This window comes from Anser cygnoides, chromosome 24 (assembly GCF_040182565.1).
Source record: "Anser cygnoides isolate HZ-2024a breed goose chromosome 24, Taihu_goose_T2T_genome, whole genome shotgun sequence".
Taxonomy (NCBI): domain Eukaryota; kingdom Metazoa; phylum Chordata; class Aves; order Anseriformes; family Anatidae; genus Anser; species Anser cygnoides.
The window spans coordinates 6331607-6350279 of NC_089896.1; the positions used below are offsets into that span (position 1 = coordinate 6331607).

Genomic DNA, 18673 nt, shown 5'->3' on the forward strand with positions numbered 1-18673 from the left:
GGCGCTGAGGGGGGCGCGGCCGGCTCCCGGGCGGCTGCGTGACCTTGAGGCGGGCGCTGGCCCCGCGGTGCCGGCCGGTTCCCCGGTGGCTTCGCGCCTCCGGGAGATGCCCCGTGTTCGGTGCCGTGCGCCTTGTGCCACCCCGGTAACGTCGCTGCCGCTCTCCCCTGAGAGCCCCGCCTGACGGCGCGGGACCGATTGCCTCCCACGCGCCTCCCCGTAGCCTCGTGAGGCACTTGGCGTGGGATTGGGGTGGTTCTGGAGCTCAGTTGCCCGCCGCCACTCCAGAAATCAAATAATAATAATAATTAGTAACAATAATAATAATAATAATAATAAACAGTTGTATTGGTACCCATGTCTGGGCCCGTGTGCTGCCGGGGGGCTGCGGGGCAGCCCCAGTGAGGCAGGGAGCAGCCTGGGAAGCAGCTTTTACTGTGTTTTATTTTATTTATTTTTTATATTTTATTTTCTTTTAATGTAATTTTTATATTTTATTTCCGTTCAATTTTATTTTATTTTTATATTCATATTTTATATTGATATTTTTATGTTTGTATTTTTATTTTTTAAATTTTTTAATATATATTTTTGTATTCTATTTATTATATTTATTTAATTTATTAATTTTTGCCCCCCCCCCCCCCCCGGCCCTGACCCCGCGCCCCGGGACGCGCCGCTGGAAGGGGCGGGGGGGGGAATAAGCCTCCCTGAGCGACAGCCGCGCGGGCCAATCGGCGGCCTCGCCCCGCCCCCTCCGCGTGCCTGGCCGGGAGCCGGACGGCCAATAGGAGCCGAGGGGCGGGGCCGCGCCGCCGAGGGGCCGCGGGCGGGCTCCGCTCTGACCCCTGCGCCGCCTCTCAAGGTAACTTGAAAACAGGAAGCGGGCGGCCGGGCTGCGCCGCCGGCGGCAGCCAATGGGAGCGCGGGGCCGCGGCTCCCCCCGGCGGCTCTCAGCCAATGGGCGCGCGCGGCGCGGGCTGGGCGGGCGCAGCAGGGTAGGCTGAGCGGCGGCCCTTAAAGGGGCCGGCGGCCCCGGTGCGGCGGGGACGCGGAGCGGCGGCGGGCAGGGGTCAGCTCAAAGACGAAGCCATGGCGGGCACCGCCGGCACCCCCCGCGTCGCGCCGCCGCCGTTCCCTGCGCGGCGGCGATCGGGCCCCGAGCCTCCCGCGGCCCGGTAAGGCGAGCACGGCGGCGGGGGGCGCGGGGCGGGGCGGCGGCGGGGTTGAGGCCGGGGGGGGGGGGGGGGGGGGGGGGGCGGCGGGGCCCGAGGCCGAGCCCCCGGTGGGGACTGGTGGGGGGGGGGTTGCCCGGCCGCGCCCTGCGCCCCCCGGGGCCGGTAACGGGAGGGGGAGGGGGGGGCACGGAGGGGGGGGGGCAGCAACCGGCAGCGCCTTCCCCGGTGCCGCCGCCCAGCCGCGGGGGGGCCCCGCCGGCGGTGTCCAGCCTCCCGGAGCCGGCCCCGGTAGAACCGGAGCATCGCGGGGGGGGGGGGGGGGGGTGGCGGCGGGGCCGCGGTCTCCCGGTAGGGCCCGCAGCCCCCCCGGTAGGGCCCGCAGCGAGCGGCCGCAGCCCCGCTGTGCGGCTCCCCGCTGAAGGTCACCGGGTGCCGCAGCACGGCCGGGCCGGCGAACGGCTCCCGGGGCCCGGCCGGCGGCAACCGGGGCTTCAGCGGCAGCCCCCGAGCTCCCCCCCCCTCCCCTCCAACCCCCCCCGGGGGCCCCGCGGGCCGGGCCGGGCCCCCGCAGCGGGAGGGGAGCAGCGCCAGGCCGCCCCCTCGGCGGCACCGGTGACCTTGAGGCTGCACGGCCCCCCCGGGGGGAAGGACGAAGTTTGTCGGCGGCACTTCGGCAGGGAATAAATAAAAAAAAAAAAAAAAAAAAAAAAGAAGAGGTGAGGAAACGGCGCTGCGCCCCGGGGGCACGGGGGTCGCCCGCAGGTGGGAACGGACGGGGTTTGCTGCCGGGGGTTGGGGCACGGGGCAGGGGTTCCTCATGGCCTGGTCGTGGATGGGGGTGCCGGGTGCCCTTGCCGCGCCGAACGAGCCCCGTGACGTGCCGCAGGCACTCGCAGCCCTGCTCCCGGGCCTTTTCCTTCCCCACACCTGCCGGTGGTCGGCCTTAAAGCTGCCGCCTTGGGAGCTGGGGGTGCTGGCGCTGCCCGGCACCTTGCTGGAGGCTCGGCAGAGAAACAAGCGCGGGTGCTGAGCCCGCCTGGCACGGCGCCGCCCGCTGCGAGCTGGGGGCTGCCTCTCGGCGCCGGATTCAACCCGGGAGCCCCCCGAGCTGTGGCAGCCCTCGGGTGTCGTTTCGGCTGTCTCAATCCGAATTGAGACCGGCGAACGGCGTCACCTTGTCGCGGGCCGGGCTCTGTGGCTTTCGGTGTGCGGCGCCGGTTTCAGATCCGAGAAGGGGCAGAGCGAAACCCCCGTTGCCATAAGCGGTCTGCTGGCGGCGGTGCTTTCGCCAGGACGCCCCGGTAGCGGCGAGTTCTGCGGCAGGCCGTCGGGCAGAGGCGCAGGACGTGCTGTGGGGATGGAGCTCGTCGCCAGCACCGTTCAAGCAGAAAGGAGACGTTTTAAGGTGTTTTTCCTTGAAACGAGGGCGCGCTCGGCTGCTGCGCGCCTTTGAGGGGTAGCAGAAGGTGAGGGAACGTGTGGCTGCCTTCATGGAAATCAAAAATCCTGCAGAAGTCCTCGTTACGGCCAGCATTAACCACGTTTCACTGCTGGAGCTTGCAGAAGGCAACGCGGGTGTGAGGAAAGGTGCTGCCGGATCTTCACAGGTGAAAAGCAGCAGGAGAGCCACGAAGCTTGGGAAGGGATTTGGTAACAAACTCTGCGAGTCGCTGACTTTCTTGTAGCCCCGTAAGGGAGAGGAAGGTCCCCGTACCCCCCTCGCTCTGCTCGGCGGGGTTGGTGTGCTGCCCGTGCCCCGCTGCGAGCAGGCTCAGGAGCCAGGCTCTTGGTTTTCTTTGAGGGACTTCTCCCTGCTTATTTTTTACGCTGCCTTGGCCGCAAGCAGCAAAGGTTTGGAGGAGGAGTTCCCAGTGGGATGTTCCTGGCGGTGGGCGAGTGGGAAGGAGGTGGCGCCCGCAGGAGGCCACCTTTCAGCCAGAGCAGAGTTCCTTCTTGCTTTGGTTTTAAATCGGACCAGGGTCCTGCGTTTCTGGGATGTCGAGACATCCGCATTCCAGTAGCGTGGGCACGTGAAGCGGTTTCCTAATTCCAGGGCATATCAGGCTGCCGGTGTCGTAAGTGAATTAAATTTGGATGGTTGTCCACTTAAACTCTTCCCTTACCATTTTGGTAAAAAAAAAAAATAAAAAATAAATAAAGGACAATTTACTGTGTGCCTTCGAGTGTCAGAAAACCGTAGCGACTGTTACAAGGGGCACCGGCTGCAGGATCAACCCTCAGGATCGCTGCCAAAGCTCCTCAGGAGCTCCAGGAAGTTTTTTTTTGTTGTGTGTTGTGTTTTTTCTTCTCAACAAAAATATTTCTGTGTGCTGAGATCTCACTTGGGGGATTTTCTTCCGCTGCCTCCGGCTTGCTGTCGTGTTCGGTCACTTCCTGGTGAATCGAAGTGGGTCACTTTCAGTCGCCTCCTTCGTTCGCTGAAGGTGACCCAGAAGATTTGCATGTTTATAGCACGGGATCGTTTAAAAACAAGAAGGCCCGCGCGCCCCATCCTGCCTGCCCACTGAGCAGCGTGGGCTGTGCTTCACTGAGGCGAGGTTTTCTGATCTCGGGCGGCAGAAGGCTTGTGCTTGTGTCTACGTCAATAATTGTTTTTAATTTTGCAAGATGCCATTTGATGATTTAACTCATAAAATTGAGTAAGGAGGGAAATAGGAACACTGAGCGTCCTGATGACCCTGCAGCCCCTGAAAGCCATGCGTTCACTTTGTTTTCTACCAGGCCTAACAAGGTTCTCAGCAGACGTGCCCGGTTACAGCTGGCACAGCCTCTCGCTCTGCTGTAAAGCTTTTGCGAATAACTCACGGTTGTCATTCGTGTTGTGTAGGTTGTATCCGTGGCTGGAGCTGCCGCGGTGCGTTTTTAATCGCGCTTTCTGCCTTGCCCTCTTCCCTCACCAGCAGCGTAGCGGTGGCCGAGCCTAGAAATGCAGCAGAAGAGCACAGAAAGGTGCGGTGCTCGGGGCCACGCTCAGCTCGAAGCACGACCTTGCCCTCGGTGTGCCGCAGCCCCCGCGTGTGGGCGCAGCGTCGGGTGACACCCGCCCTCCGATCCAGCTGCTGCCCAGCGAGCACCCGGTTCGGCTTCCTCAGCCACTTAAACCGTGAGGGGTATCGAAAGGCTGAGAAAATGTGAGGGCACTCACAGGACTCGCTGCACAGAAGCTCGTAATTTCATGCGGCGTTATTTATAAATCATTCAGAATATTCCAGGACTGCGGCTTAACGGCAGATTCCCAGGCTGTGTCTGGTCGATCCGTGCTAACCAGGCGTCCTCCTTGCGCTACAAAGCGGTGGAAGAAACGTGTGCGTGATGTGGTCAGAACTTCTGTCGCCTAAAATATGGGCAAATCCGCCCAAACGCCAGGTGAGACCCCGCTCATAGCACCCAAAATGCTGCCATGGAGCAGCTTTGGGGAGCCATTGGGACTTTAAGGGGTACCTGGCTGTTGGTGGACGCCGAGCAGGTGCCCCAAAAGCTGAAAGCAGGCACTGGGCTACAAAATATTCGAAGGGCTTTCTCAACATGAAGCCTTTCACTTTAACGCTGCTGGTGCCAAAACAGTGCCTATGGTTCTGGAAATATTTTTGCCTGACTTCAGCTTCGGGTTATTAGTACGCCGCGTGCCTTCGTGTCGTATACGTCCGGCTGTGCGACAAGCACGTGTGTTCGGTGAGCGCCTGCTGGTGCCGCGGCGTGAAACGTCATCCCCGGAAAGTACGGCTCTGGTGAGATGCCGAGAGCAAGGAGCTGCTCCACGTTTCCCCCCAGTGTGCTCCGTGATGGTGCAGACGCAGCTCTTGAACGCCGAGGCAGTGTAAAACTTGGTGAGGTGAGCTTGGTGTCACGTTTTCCATGGCATCCCCGTTAAGACTACGGGTAAAGGGGAGCAAACAAAATGTACGTGCTCCAGGAGCGGGAGGCGCATCGTGAGGCGTGTGGCTTGTAAGATCTTTTAAAGGAACGAGGCTGCAGTACGGTTTTGCTCGAGGTTCCTTGAGGTCTGAGGCTCTGAAGCGAAGCACCCGATCTGCAGCCTTGTTCTGGTGTGTGCCAACTGCGTTGTTGTGTGAAGCAGACTCGCCTAACTCGAACGCTCTTCACTTAAAAGAGCTTTTCCATTTCTGCTGGATGTTTAATTTAGGAGCTGGAGAGCCAGCAGGGTTCATCGTAGACACTTGTTATTATTTGTCTGGGAATTTTCTTCCTTTGCTTCTTGCTCTGTGCGCCTGCCTGCCAAAATTGCACTGCGAAGGGCAACTATTTAATAATGTTTAACTGTTGAAATACCAAATATCAAGTGTGACCCTTGTGCTCTTTCAGTCAAAGAAGAAAGGAAAGTAAAATAACCAGTGCAAACAGCAATTCAGATTATTTTGTTTGCTTTAACTTTTAAAAGAAAACTAGTCCGGCGTTGGTTTTTTTTTTGTGGTGGTTTAATATTTGCAGCCTCGATTTTGGCTTGGTGCAGCGCCGTGGCGAGGCCAGCTCGCAATTTGTAGTGCGGTTTCTGTGCCATGCCATCCTTCTCGTGGCTTTCTCGTACAAGCCTCGGGTGTATTTATGTGCAGGCACAAAACCCTGCCCAGAATTAAAAATAGCCTGTGTGTGTGTCTTCGGTCTTTCTGTGCACGATTTAATGAGGACTGCCACCGGGCAGGGGGCTTTTAGCAGTGCTGTTAGGTACTTGGTGCGTTGCAAAGAGAAACCTCAGGTTTTATAAAAGTGGGCACAATTCCTGGGATTTTTGTTCTCCTGAAGGAGCGAAGCCAGCTGACAATGGCCTGCCTGAGGCTGCCGCGTCCCATTGTGTGCCGTAGCGATTGCCTTTACCTGCTGGGTCACGCCGTCTCCTGCATGAAGGTACGGAGCTCACCACGTTTTCTCTGGGTGCTGTAGGCTGTTCCCTCGTCCCGTGTCCCCGAAGCAGTTTGCAGCGGCGGTTCTCGTTCCTGCCGAGTCTGCCCAGCCAGCGCCGCGTCTGGCGGGAGGTTTGGGCTTGGTGGTGCTTTGGTGCAGCTCTCTGCAAGATCCGGGCTGTAATTCCATATCGAACCCGGTATCGGAGAGGTTATCGGGGCAGTTTCTGCTTCGCATGAATGAATTCAGGTTGGTTCCTCGCGCTTGCCGCCTCTCACAGGGAGGAGCAGGATTGGTGCTGGGGTTGGAGAGGGCGCAGGGGTGGCAGCAGCAAAAGCCCCAAAGCCCCACGGTGCTGCTGGTGGCGGCGGATGGGCAGCGGGTGTCCCAAAGCAGGTTTGGCCCCGCTGGCTGCCGACGCAGCGTGGTGGGTTCAGGGAGCTGTGTTGGAGGTGGCGATCCAGGCTCCTCTCCTCGGCTTTGCAGCTCCTTTGGGCTTAAATCAAATGCTGTGCCTCGGAGGAATGAGACCAGAAGTAACGTGTTGGAGGCATTAGGGAGTTAGCGTTCAAACGGTGCTTTGAAGATAAAATATATACTGCTAAGCGCTCTGAGAAGAAAGGGCTGGAAGACACCTGAAGAGGTCATCCTGTTTATGCTGCTGCCCCAAGGCAAGATCAACTCGACGTGAGCCCTTCCTGACTTGTTTGTGCAACCTTCTCTTAAAAACCTTAGGCAAGAAGTACTCGGTACCCTCCACAGGTAATTTAGTCCGGGATTTGACTCTCCTGACCGCCAGAGAAATCTACAAGTGTGCACCTTGTCCGGCGCCCTGGAGTGATCCTCCCGTCAGCCGGGACCAGCGGGCTGGGGTGCCAGCTGTGCGCAGGGACTGTGTGCGTAATACAGCAGAAGGGAGAGGTTGGAAATAAAGCTGAGGAGTTGCAGAAGCTTCTTGTGACGGCGCGCTGGGAGGAAGCACTTGGATTTTGAAGTGTGTTGGTTTTGCAGAAAGCCTCTCGGATTTGCTTTGAAAGTTAAAAGTTTGTGTTTTCGTCCAGAGCGGGGCTTCAGAACCTTGTAAGCTTCTCCCACTACCTGAAAGGCTGCCGGAGATATTTCCTGTCTTACAGGAGCAGAAGAGAGTTCCCGTATCTTTGGGGTAAAGGATTTTGGCCCATATTTTAGCATTAACTTTATTTGTAATTTGTTACCCGTGTGTAACGATAGCAGTTCTTACACTGTAATGACAGCAGCATCACCGCTGTGACGTGCTGAAGTAACTGTGGTGTACTTGTAGTGGCACCGTCAGTTTTGTGTTATCTTCTGAGCGTTTTCCACATCGTAACGGTGAGGTGGAGCTGGACCACTTCGTCTATGGCTGGAATTCAAGGATTGCGGCCTGAGGGCTTTGTGTATGGTGAAAGCAGCTAAATAAATTTGTACCCGTAAGGTGGGAGTTGATCGGTTTTACAAAGCACCCTGCGTTCTCCGAAGGTGCCTTCAAATGAGGCGAAGGTGGATGTAGGTCGGGATGGATGTACGTTGGGAAGGCAGTTCTAGGACAATCCCATGTAGGCGTTGGCTGTGATGGATGTTGCCCCAATCTTATCTGAAAAAAAATCGTCATAAAACGCAGCGATTTAACAAGGTGCTGGGATCCGACTACTTAGTTAACGTAAGCTTGATCAGTAAATACATTGTAAGGCCGCAGGGGGCAAAAACAACAAAGAAGAAACATGGGATGGTTAAGGGGATCCGAAGGAGATTGAGGCTGAAGGTCAGAGGCTGCTTAGGCCAGCTGGGGTAAATGAGGGGAGTGGTTTTAGGGGAAGAAGCCCTGGTCCTGTTGCCCGTGCACCCTGGCAGATCTCAGTGCTGGCACAGGGGAGGGAATGCGCTGCTGCCTTCTGCTGCCAGCGCTCTGTTTCTCCCTTTCTAAGTGTTCATCAAATCCGTTGAGCTTCTGGTGAAGTTTGTTTCCTGTTGTAGTCAGAGCTATGAGCAAGCTGGAGTGCGCGTGCCACAGAGTGAAATGGTGCTGGCACTGCTGCGTTTTGATCGCTCAGCCTTAAACGTGTCGGTGTGTGAGGTGCTCTGATCCCGCACCGCAGCAGAAGCTGTGCGCATCTTGGTGGCAGTAACGTCTGCTTCCTTACCTGGTGGGCTTCTGCCTCCTTTTCGTTACGGTGTGGAATACTGGTTTTCGTTCACAGCGGATCTGGTTTCCAAACCCTGCTATATATAGCTCTTTGAATGTGGTTTCCCCCGGCGTCCCCCCATGCCCTCGTTCAGGCAGTGTTTTCTAGGCAAGGTCTCTTCTCTGCTGCCTCGTTGACGTGTCGGAACTGGAGGCTCGGCCGGATGCGCATGCTGAAAGGATTCAGGATTCCCCCTTTCGGAAGGCACTTGGCACGTGGGAGAGGTGGCAGCACGCACCGGCCTGGCGGTCTCCGAGCCCAGTTCCCAGGGTGCACATCCGCTGGTTTTTCTCATGGAATTGCTCAAAACATCGAGACCCAGAAGCTCGCCTGTCCTAGCCCCTGACCCCGGCACACTGGGCTTGGGCCTTTCCTTTTGCCTCAGCAGGGCCAGACACCAACCTCAGCAGCAATCCTCCCGTCTGCTGCAGCTCCTTGTCTTTTACGCCTCTGCAGCAAGGCTTCAGGCTTGGTCTGCTTGGCTCGTGCCACCGGGGGCAACCCGTGGCTCTTCAGCAGGATTTGGTAGGACCAAATTTAGTAGGATTTGGCGGTGCAGCGCTGTGTTTCCTAGCTGGGGAGCTCCCTGCTGAGCAGGACTCGCTGTCGGGTGCCCATCCGCGGTGGTGTTCCCTGTGGCCACGAGGACGTCTCATTTTCACGCCACTCCCGTTGCTGTGTCAGAAGCCAGGTGCGTCCCTGTGGTGTGTCGGCACAGCCCTCGCCGCTTTGCTAACCAAAGCTGGAGCTGTGATGGACGGGAGGTGCAGAAATCGGTACGGCAGCATCCACGGCGCTGGTTTGGCAGAAATATCTGCCCGCCTGTGGTGTCAACTCTGCTGTCACCGTGGCTCAAATTTCCCAACTACATCATTAGTTAAAACCATTTCAGGTAACTGCACAGGCAAGGCCTGCAGAGTCAGGAAGAAGAAGCAGCTGTTGATCTCGAACAATAGTTTTATACCCCAAAAGCAGGTAAAAGTAACTCTGTTGTTGTTGCTCTGGCACCTTTGTGTTTCCAGCCGTGCGGTGTACTTGAGCTCCTGGGCCTTTGTCTGGGGAGCACGCGGCTCGGAGTTGTAAGTGCGATAAATTTGGTCTTATTTCACGAAGGGAGGCTCGGCCGTGAATTTGAAAATACCTGCGTTGCCTTGGGTGGGTCCTGAAGCAGAGAAAAATCAAGGCGCGGTGTCTGTGGGAGCAGCTGTAGGCCATCGGTGTGACTTCTCAAAGGTTTCTTTTAAAATCCGTTTGTGAGGGGCTCGACGTCGTGCGCAGGGACAGCCTCAGCACGGCTTCACCTGCTGCGGTTGTCGCCAACGCCATCGGTTGTTGTCGTGGCCCATCTCAAACCCCATTCATGTTTTGCATTTTACATTCCGCCGCTCCCCCGAGCCAGGGCTGCGGATCGCCGTAACTGCGCTAACGAGAGCGGTATCTCGCAGAGGGTGCTGCTGCGTGGCTTTGTCATCCATCGAAGGCTCTTCCCTTGCATTTAAAGGATTGCGTTGCTAAACTCCCGTGAAATTGTGTATGTTCTTCTTGTGAAACTGGTTCTTGGTTGCTAGATTGTTCCTCCTGCTCCTGGCAGGATCAGGTGTCTGCCTCTTGCTGCTACACGGAGCTCATTCTTCAGATATGCAAGTGCGGCTCTGCACATTTTACTTTTTAATCAAGGGACAGGCTCCCAAAACAATGCTACAGTTCTGCGGGCACATCGGGCCGAACGTATCGCAGGGTGCTGGACTGAGTGTTTATTCTAGATAATCGCTTTTCAGCTCTGCGGCTCTACGTTTAATTCTTCAGACTGCCAGGCTCGGTTTTTGCTGGGGCGCTGTGACGTTGTTTTCTTGCTCTTTGCTATTAAAGGTGGTATATTTAAAAAATAAAAAGAAAAAAAATATAAAAAAGGAACTGAACTGCCTCTTTTTCCTTTTCTGTAACGCCACTTCTTAATATAGCCTTTTTGGTGAATTCTGCGTGCTAGCAGATGATGTAAACCCAAGTGCATCTTAAAGAGGAGTGTGGTTTTTCGGGGAGGTGGCGGCGGCGGTTCTAAGCACTCTGTGGAGGTGGTCATTCTATATTTGAATGGTGGTAAAATCTTGCGGGGGGGCTTTTTTTTCTTTTTTTTTTTTGCAGTGGCATTTTTCAGAAATATTTGTAGCTGTAATTGAAGGATGTTGAAGCAAAGCGTTTGTCCGAATTTCCATCTCGTTGCTTTTCAGCCTCTTCCTTCAGATCTAGCCATCTTTTTGGGGCCTCTGGATGGATCGTGCCTCTGCATAAAGCGGGCTCTTTCCCATAAAGCTGGTCCTGGGAATGTGACTGCTATGCAAAGAACCCGACGTCTCTGCTACCACCACAGGCCCGCGGTTCTCGATGGCCTTCTGGAGTTGGTGCCTCCTTCCCTGCCAGCCTCGGGGCTTTTCAGCGCTCCCCTCTGGCGCTCGCGGTTTGCATTTGAGGCATTTGAATGAATTTCATTCCGGTCTGCTCTCCGCCCAGCAGATTTGGCTCAGCCGATTTCAGTCGGGGGCAGCCTGGGACTGACTTGAAAGGAGGCAGGTCGACGCGGGGCCGAGCTCTCCTCCGCTCCCCTTCCCCAGCTCGCCCAGGGACGTTCAGCGGCCGTCGGCTCCTGCCCTGCTGCCTCTGCTGGGCTCTTCCCAGCCGCTGGTTTTCCAGCCGAACACCTCCAGGTGCTCGCTGCGGGTGGAACTGCGAGGTCAGAGCTCTGAGCTTTATTCGTGGTCGTGCTGTGGCTCGGGTTTTCAGTACAAGGTTCCTGCTGGAGCATGCAGATCGTAGGCATCCCAGGTGAGACAGCTCCGTTGAGTGCTTCCCCCTTCCCGGGGCATTACAGAAAGCCCCAACGAGGATCTCGTGTAAAAGAAAACAGCCGCGGACGCCGGCGGTGTCCTCATGGTTGCTTTGTGCTTCTGCGAAGTGAGCTTCTTAAGCGCGTCAGCTGCCCCAGGATTTTGCAAGTTCAGTGTTTGTGGAAGGTGGTGTGCTCCGGTGAGCAGAAGAGCTCGAATTGCCGCGTGCGGATGGCGTGGCTCTGGGACGTGCTGGCTGCTGGGCTCTGGGAGCACCTCCGGGCGGTTTGGGGCCAGGCCTCAGCGTTTCGGCCTTCAGCTTCTTTTTTCCTGAGTCTGGAAACAAAATGCTCACCTTCACGGGGCGTATTCCAGGCTGTGCCAATGGGGCATGTGCTGTCAGAGCAGCTGTATCCCAGCCCCTCCTTTCTTATGCCCTTGTTTCTTACCCTATGTGTGTTTTGTGGGACTTGGGCCTAGGGCTTTGCTTGTTTTCCTGTGCCTCAGTCAGCACCACGAGCAGTTTCCCCCTGGGTGAAGGAACTTTCCTAACTGTGCACGAATGGTTTCGTTATTCAAGTTGGTTCCACGGAGCCAACGCTGTAGGTTTGCGTGAAATGTTGGGTATTTCGTTTTTCTTCAGTCTTCCTCTAATGGCATCCTCCAAGTCATTTATGTATCTGTCTATGTCCTAATGTGGGCTTATTTCTGGAGTAGTGTTTTGAGTAGTTTTAACATGCTCAGGCTTTTATTTTGGTGTCTATAGGTATTTTTTCTATAAGTTTTTCCAGAAAAATCACCCTATTGGCGATTCTTGGTGCTACTTTTACTCAATTTCCTGACAATCCTCTTCAGCAGTCACCTGAGGCTCAGCTGTCCCTTGGTCACGCATCGGGCTGTTCGTTCTGCCTTCTGAAATCAGGCCTGGGTCTGCTTCAAAGATAGCAATTTTTTGGATTAATCGAGAGGATTTCCGAATTATAGGTGATTAGATGAAACCATTTCTAGCTCTTCTTCATAAGTTTGGCTGAATACAACGGAGGCATGTATTTAATCCACATATTTAATTCCCCTTTGCATGTGGTGGGGGGTACGGCTGCGATGATGCTGGCATTTTCTTCCCCTCTGCTCCGTTAGCTTTTGTTCCTTTTCTTTAACCTGTTGCTTCCGAGGGTTTTGTAGAGCATTGTACTCCGGCAGAGCGTTTAAGTGGGTTGAACGCAAGTCATTTGTATTTCTGAATAAAGCCTTGAAAAGTGATTTGGCTTGTCATCGGGATGATTCGCATCCCCAGTTGCAGAAAAGCCCCTGTCTAGTGTTAGTGTTGAAATATTGCCAGTACAGAGCAGATCTGAAGCATTAGCTTTTATTTATCTGCCTAAACTAGGCTTTGTCTGTATTTGACACTGCAGATCAAGGGGGGGAAATCAAGTGCCAATTTAAAATTTTCAGTAGAATATTTATCTCCCTGTATTTTCTTATAAATACTTGAAATATCTTAGTTTGTGGGCGGGTAGTATTGTCATGCAAATAGTTGTGGAAGAGTCATCAAGTAGCTTGTCAGCCGCTGATTTCCATAGGAGCCTTGCCTGCCGTCCTTCCTCTCTTGAACTCTTGCCTCGAGGCTGAAAATACGATCTTCTGCACTCCTCCTTGTCATCCTTCCCAGGTTAATTAAAGAAAAATGCAGCTCTTCGTAGACTCTGCCTTGAAAGCGTAGGCTGCGGAAGGTGCTGAGCTAATTAATCGTCCAGCGTTCGTCTCTGATCCGCTGACGGGACTTCGTGGATCGCCTTCGCTTTGGACTTTAGCTTTTGCCGTTGCGTGGTGGTGCACAGCTGTCTGGGTCTCGTGATCTTTACAGAAAAGGTAACGCCGCCGTTCCCCTTACGGCCGCTGCAGGCTGTGCAGAGATGCCTCGTTTGTTCACGGCGTGTTCGGGGGGGCCTCAGAGCTGCTCTGGGTGGCCCCGGGAGCGTTTAACGCCAGTAACCCACGGGCTCCTCGCTGCCGCTCGCTAGAGAAGCACGCGGTGACTCTTCTGGCGTTCACCACAACGCCTCTGTGCATGGGAGGTGCCAGCCCTGTCCCGCGGGGCTCTGCTCCTCGGCCCGTCCTGGATATAAGTGTGTTGGGCACATCTGCCCGCTGCGCGGCCCCTCGGGAATCTTGCTGGAGCCAGGATCCTGCCGGTGCGTTAAAACAGTGCAGATCCACCGAACCGGACACCTTTCAAACAGGCACAGAAGAAACTGTTTAATTACAGTTTTTAGAAGTAATATCAGGCTGACGTTGACGTTCTGGCTTCACCTTGAGGGGAGTTTGGTGCCGCGTCCCGCGCTGTTGTTGGCTGCAGCAAGCACCAGAATAAATGGTTGTACAGCAGGTGAGCACCGGAGTGTGAGCTGTGGCTGGGCACGGTCGTGGTCTGTAACTCCTTGCGGAGAGGCAGAGCTCGAAGAGGGAATCAGGAGCCTATTTCTGCTTTCAGTTCCTTTTCTTTTTTTATATGTTCTTTTTTAGTCTTTGGAAAAATAAATAAAATCAAATAAAAACACTTGCAGAGGCTGTGAGTATCTTTTACATTGTTGCTGGAACCTGCACTGGCATATTTTACTTTGCCAATTTTCCTGGCAATTAGCCAGGCTGGCCCTTTTCCTGTACTCCTGGGATTCGGAGGGGATCTCTGCGTGCGTGCCTTTGACTCCTGCATCCCTCCCTCAGTGCTAACGCTTTCCCCTTTTTTCTCCCAGTTACCAGCATGTCCACAGATGGCGGCTTCGGTACAGCTGGCAACAGCGATGCCCAGCAAAGCCTCCAGTCCTTCTGGCCACGGGTCATGGAGGAGATCCGCAACCTCACAGTGGTAAGCGTCTCCACCAGTTGTGCCGTTTCTGAAGGATAAGCCTCTGTTTGGACGTGTTCCTGCTGCTTGTGGGATCCAGCAGGGCTGGCTGTTTACACGCTGCGAGGTGGCCCTAAAAGCTGATCATCATCCAGCCGGGTTTTTGACTGTTTGCTACAACTCTCAGAACCTGAGACAGGCACTGGATGTAGCTGATGCACGGCGTGACGAGCTGTAATCATCACACGTTCAGCTCCTTCTGGACAGGTATTTAGGTAGCTGCTCAGCCATTTTAGCCAGCGGGAGATCGAGGGATCTGAGGCCATACCTCACGCTGTAGGCAGGCTGTTTTACTGCTGTTCAAGCTCAGCAATATAAAATCTGTGACAAGCATTACTTCCATGTAAGGATATCCTTACCAAAATACAGCTCTTAATCCTCCCCACCCCCGTTATGAATTCAAACATCTGGCTATTGGCAGACAGTTACAATTTTGTGAATGAATTTTTGGGTTTAGACTTCTGTATGCAACTGTCGTGCCCTCTTTCAGTAAAGTCTCCTTTGACAAGCCTGAAGTCTTGAAACTCCCTTGAATGCCAAGCGCATCATCATCACATGCTTTATTAATTTAAAGGCGTTTGATTAAGAAAAATCGCGTATAGGTTGAGAATAAGAATTGGACTAAGTAGCTTCTTTTTTTTTCCATCCCCAAAAGAGATGTGCCTGAGAACAAGGGCATATAATAAAAACGACTTTTCGAGAGAGATTGGTAGATCACTGTGATACAGTGGTCCTGAAAGCACGCTGCCGTGCGTTTAATGTGACTGCAAACAAAAGAACTCCAGTGGAAGACGGGCTGTTCAAAGTGAAAACCCCAATCAAGGAGTTTGAAGATAAACTGCTTTTTTTCAGCCCGGGTGCGGATAGTTGATTAAAGAAACAGATGTAGAATTTTGTATGCATAACCAGAATTAATTACTTTCCTCTTTCAGTGCAGTGAATTCTTGTGTTCGAGAGCTGTAGTTTGTCTTCATCTCCACATGAAAGGGGTTTATTCTGCAGCTTATCAAGTATGGGCAGCTTAATTTTTAACTGCTGCATGAATCTATTTATTGCATCGCAAGGTAGTAAGCCCCTGAAAATTAGCTGAGGACACTGAAGGGGAGATGGCAAGGAAAAGGGATAACAGCAGCGTAATCAAATCCTGATTTTTTTTTTTTGTGCATCTTATTGAAAGTGCTCCCGTGTAAGTACCCTTGGAGCTTGTCTGCTTGTACTGTGTAGTAGAGGTCAGAGCAGCTCTTTGATGGAAAAGCCTGCTCTGCTCGCCTGCTTTTCACAGTTCCCTCTGGCTCTGTGCACTTGCCAGGTGCCACCACTAGCTGGAATTCAGGGGAAGAAAGAAGGGCGCTGCTTTATAAGAACAAACCAGAGGTCCCTGTTCTCTGCCCCGCAGGACAAAAGGGACTGTAGCCTGGTCTTGGAGAAATAGGAGACGGGACTGGGCTGAAACCAGCGCTTCAGCTCCACAGTGAGTTAGAAGTGGCCTGTGAAAACATGAGACCTAATTTGGAAAAAAGAAAAGATGAAGAATTGGTGCCTGAAGTTTGTTGTGCTGGGCAGTAGCCAGTAGTGGTCATGCTTCCCTTCACCATGGGACTTGCGTATTAATTTTGATTTATGTGACGTTTGCCCGTCAGCCTTAAAGGAATAAAGGAGCCTTAAATTTCTGTAATTTCTCTCACTGTCTCTTTTCTCTAATGATTTTAATAGCATCGTACCTTGTGCAATGCACTTGTAAGTGCAAGTGTCTACTTGCAGCTCTGCTGTTCGTGGAAGTTAAATGCTTAGCACCATTAAGAGTCTTACAAATTAGGAATTTTGTCTTCATCTTTCTTTGAGGCTTGCCCAAACCTCACGGGGCTCTTTAAAAGGGAATGAGCTTAAGAAAATAAACTCCAGAAAACCTTTGGGATATTTTTTCATGCCCTAGCAACCCCTTAAGTTGTTTATGTGGCGGTTACTGGTTGGAAGTGCCACCCCGAGCACGCCGTGCGTTCGAGCACCGGGCCCAGCCCTGGCTGCTCTCTTCTCCCATTGCCCCAGGTCCTTCCAAAACACCACCCCTGCCCTGCTGCTGCCAGCAGCACCACATTCGCACTTCTTTCCAGAGCAAGGGCAGACTTCTTTATTTATATATATATATATATATATATACGTACACAGCCCTAAAATATAATTTTTTATATCTAAATTAAATAAAATACCCCCTGCTGGAGCGCTGGCTGGGCCATGTACAGCTTCCATATTTTGTTTCAATAGAGAACAGCATTTTCAGCATTTTTTTCCCTCTTTTGTTTCACTAACATGTCTTGCAGTGCTTTCTTCCCCAGAGAAATGAGTTTCCTTTTACTTCTTTTGACATTCTTGTAAAGAAGGGAAGATGTTTTTGAGAAGCCCTTTGTGGGCAGGGATTCTGCATTCCTGATGCAGGGGTACGTAGCCTCGGCCTTTATCCCTCGTTTAAGGGACTGCTGTTAGCAACACTGCATTTTTTTTATTCCTCTGTATCTTCGGAGAGGGGAGACCACGGCCTGTAGTGAAGCTCAGCAGCTTCCCTCACCCTGAGAGGGAGGTGTTGGTGCCTCCTTCCACGCTCGGTGGCACCTCTGTTGCTGCACACGCCGAGTACGTGCTCGCAGCTGAGCGGAGCAGGATGATTGATTACAGTGACAGCCTTCTCTCTCTCCGTCTCTTAAACCATCATTACACCATTTTGAGTCAGCGGTTCTTTTTTTGCTGGAGAATTGCAAGAAATCCATCTAAAAACGGGAACGGAAGAGGTTTTTGAACAAGGTTCTTGCGGACGTTTTTGACGCCAGGACCTGTATCGGGCAACAGCGAAGAGCAAGTAAAGCAAAGATTTCATCCTGTGGCCCCACAGAGCTCTTGTTTGCCTTCATTTTCTCAAGTGGCTTTTTGCAAATTCCATTGCTTTCTGGGTCCTAAGACACCTAATTGAATTAGTTGCTTCAAATACACATTTCTGCCTCTATTTATAACATCAGAAACATTCTGTTCTGCAGAATGACTTCAACTTTGAGGTGAAATTGTAAGTGCAAGTGTCTGACAGAAGACTGAAGTACAACTGTACCAGTATAAAACACAGAAAAACAGATGAGAATGCTTGGATCTGCAGAGAAACTGCCATCCCTCAAAGAAAATAAGTTATTTTTATCTAGTTTTAGCCAGTTTAGTTTTGGACAATACAGATTTATTTTAACATTTCTTTCTTTTGTTTTCAGTTAAGTATCGCTAAAGAGTCTCTCAAATCTGAATCTCTCCGCAGAAAGACTTCCGAGTTCAAGAGCTGCCCCTGGCTCGTATTAAGAAGATAATGAAACTAGATGAAGATGTGAAGGTACAATCATGGTTTTTTTTCTTAGGTGTTTATGACCCTTTTGGTGGATGTTGTAGCTATAATTCCTTGCAATTCATTACTTGTTATTGTGTATAGTTATTTTTAAAGCACATTATAGAACAATTGCCTGGGATGCAGTATCAGCTGGCCTAGTATAATTAAACTGAACTGGGAAAGCAGAGTCATTTGGGATCTTTGCTTAAGACTTCTGCAATTGTGCTCTCTTCTGTTAAATAGCGATTTACTGCATCATTCTGGGCATTTTCTCTTTCATTTTTTTCTCTAGTGCTTAACTGTTTTTTCTTGTGTTTCCTCCTTATTTTTCTCAACTCTTTCTTTCACAAAGCTGTAGGGTGTTTAACATGAAGTGATACCACGTAAACGTGTGATACGCTGTTTAAAGTTCTGTGGAAAAATAAGTATTAATTTAGGTAGATAACATGGGTTTGATACCAGTATTTGAGCTGAACCCTTGACATCTGACTGATGAAAATAACACGTGAGTTGACTGATGAAAACTTAGCAGCATAAAAGGAAAAGAGAAAGGAGTCACCTGTGGGGTGTTGATGCTTGCACTGCTCCCGTCCTCCCTGTTTTCTAAACTGGAAAACTATCAGACGTGTCTCTCCTAAGAGAGAAGAGAACGGTTTGCACTTTCTTATTGTTTTTCTCAACGTGACACCATCCTTCTCGTAGGACAACCTTTAACGTTGAAAGGACATTCAGGAAAAAGGTGTGTGTTGTCCTCCTGTACAAGGGAGCTATTCATTCGGCCTGTAACCGGAATGAACCCAAGCCGCTGAGGTCCCAAGTTACTGCCTTAACCAAACGAGTGTCAGTTTTTTGATAATGAGGGGAAAGATGAGATTGAAGGGGAAATAAGTCTCTGGCCTTCTTTCAAGCATTATTTAACAAGAAGAAGCCTGTACTAGGAAGTCCTCAGTAATGCCAAACCAGCTAATAATGAAAGTGCTGAACTTGAGCTAGATGCTTCTTAAGGCAAAGGAATTTGGTAATTTGGTGAGGCACTTACGCCTCCAAACCTCCTTTGCAATTTCTCCGTTCATTTCAACTTATACTGGTGTTACAATTATAAAGTAAGGGCCAGGTTTTGTAACGAGCCCTCAGCCTGTCCTGTTCAGTTTCTGCCCTCATTCAGAATCGTACACACGTGCCAGGAGGAGGTGCTGGTTGTTACACGTAGCCGAGTACGCACCGATGCCATTTGTAACTGCACGTTGCTGGCCTACCATAATCCAGCACAATACAGAGCTAACGTCTAACTAGTCACGTATGAAACAGGCTTGGAAGACAGCCTGTATACG

At 52.3% G+C, this 18673-nt stretch overlaps 1 protein-coding gene across 7 annotated transcripts in view; it reads left to right on the forward strand.

Annotated features, from left to right (window-relative positions):
- The window catches only part of NFYC (nuclear transcription factor Y subunit gamma), a 33844-nt gene that overhangs the window by 1356 nt on the left and 13815 nt on the right, over window positions 1-18673 (forward strand). For 6 of the 7 annotated variants that reach the window (XM_066982742.1, XM_066982743.1, XM_066982739.1 and 3 more), the window contains exons 2-3: window positions 13836-13948; window positions 17277-17348. In XM_066982742.1, coding sequence (XP_066838843.1) covers window positions 13844-13948; window positions 17277-17348 — 177 coding nt within the window. In that variant the 5' untranslated portion in view covers window positions 13836-13843. Of the gene's footprint in view, window positions 1-1021; window positions 1179-13835; window positions 13949-17276; window positions 17349-18673 lie in introns of those variants that run through there. The other variant, XM_048054263.2, reaches the window with a different exon arrangement.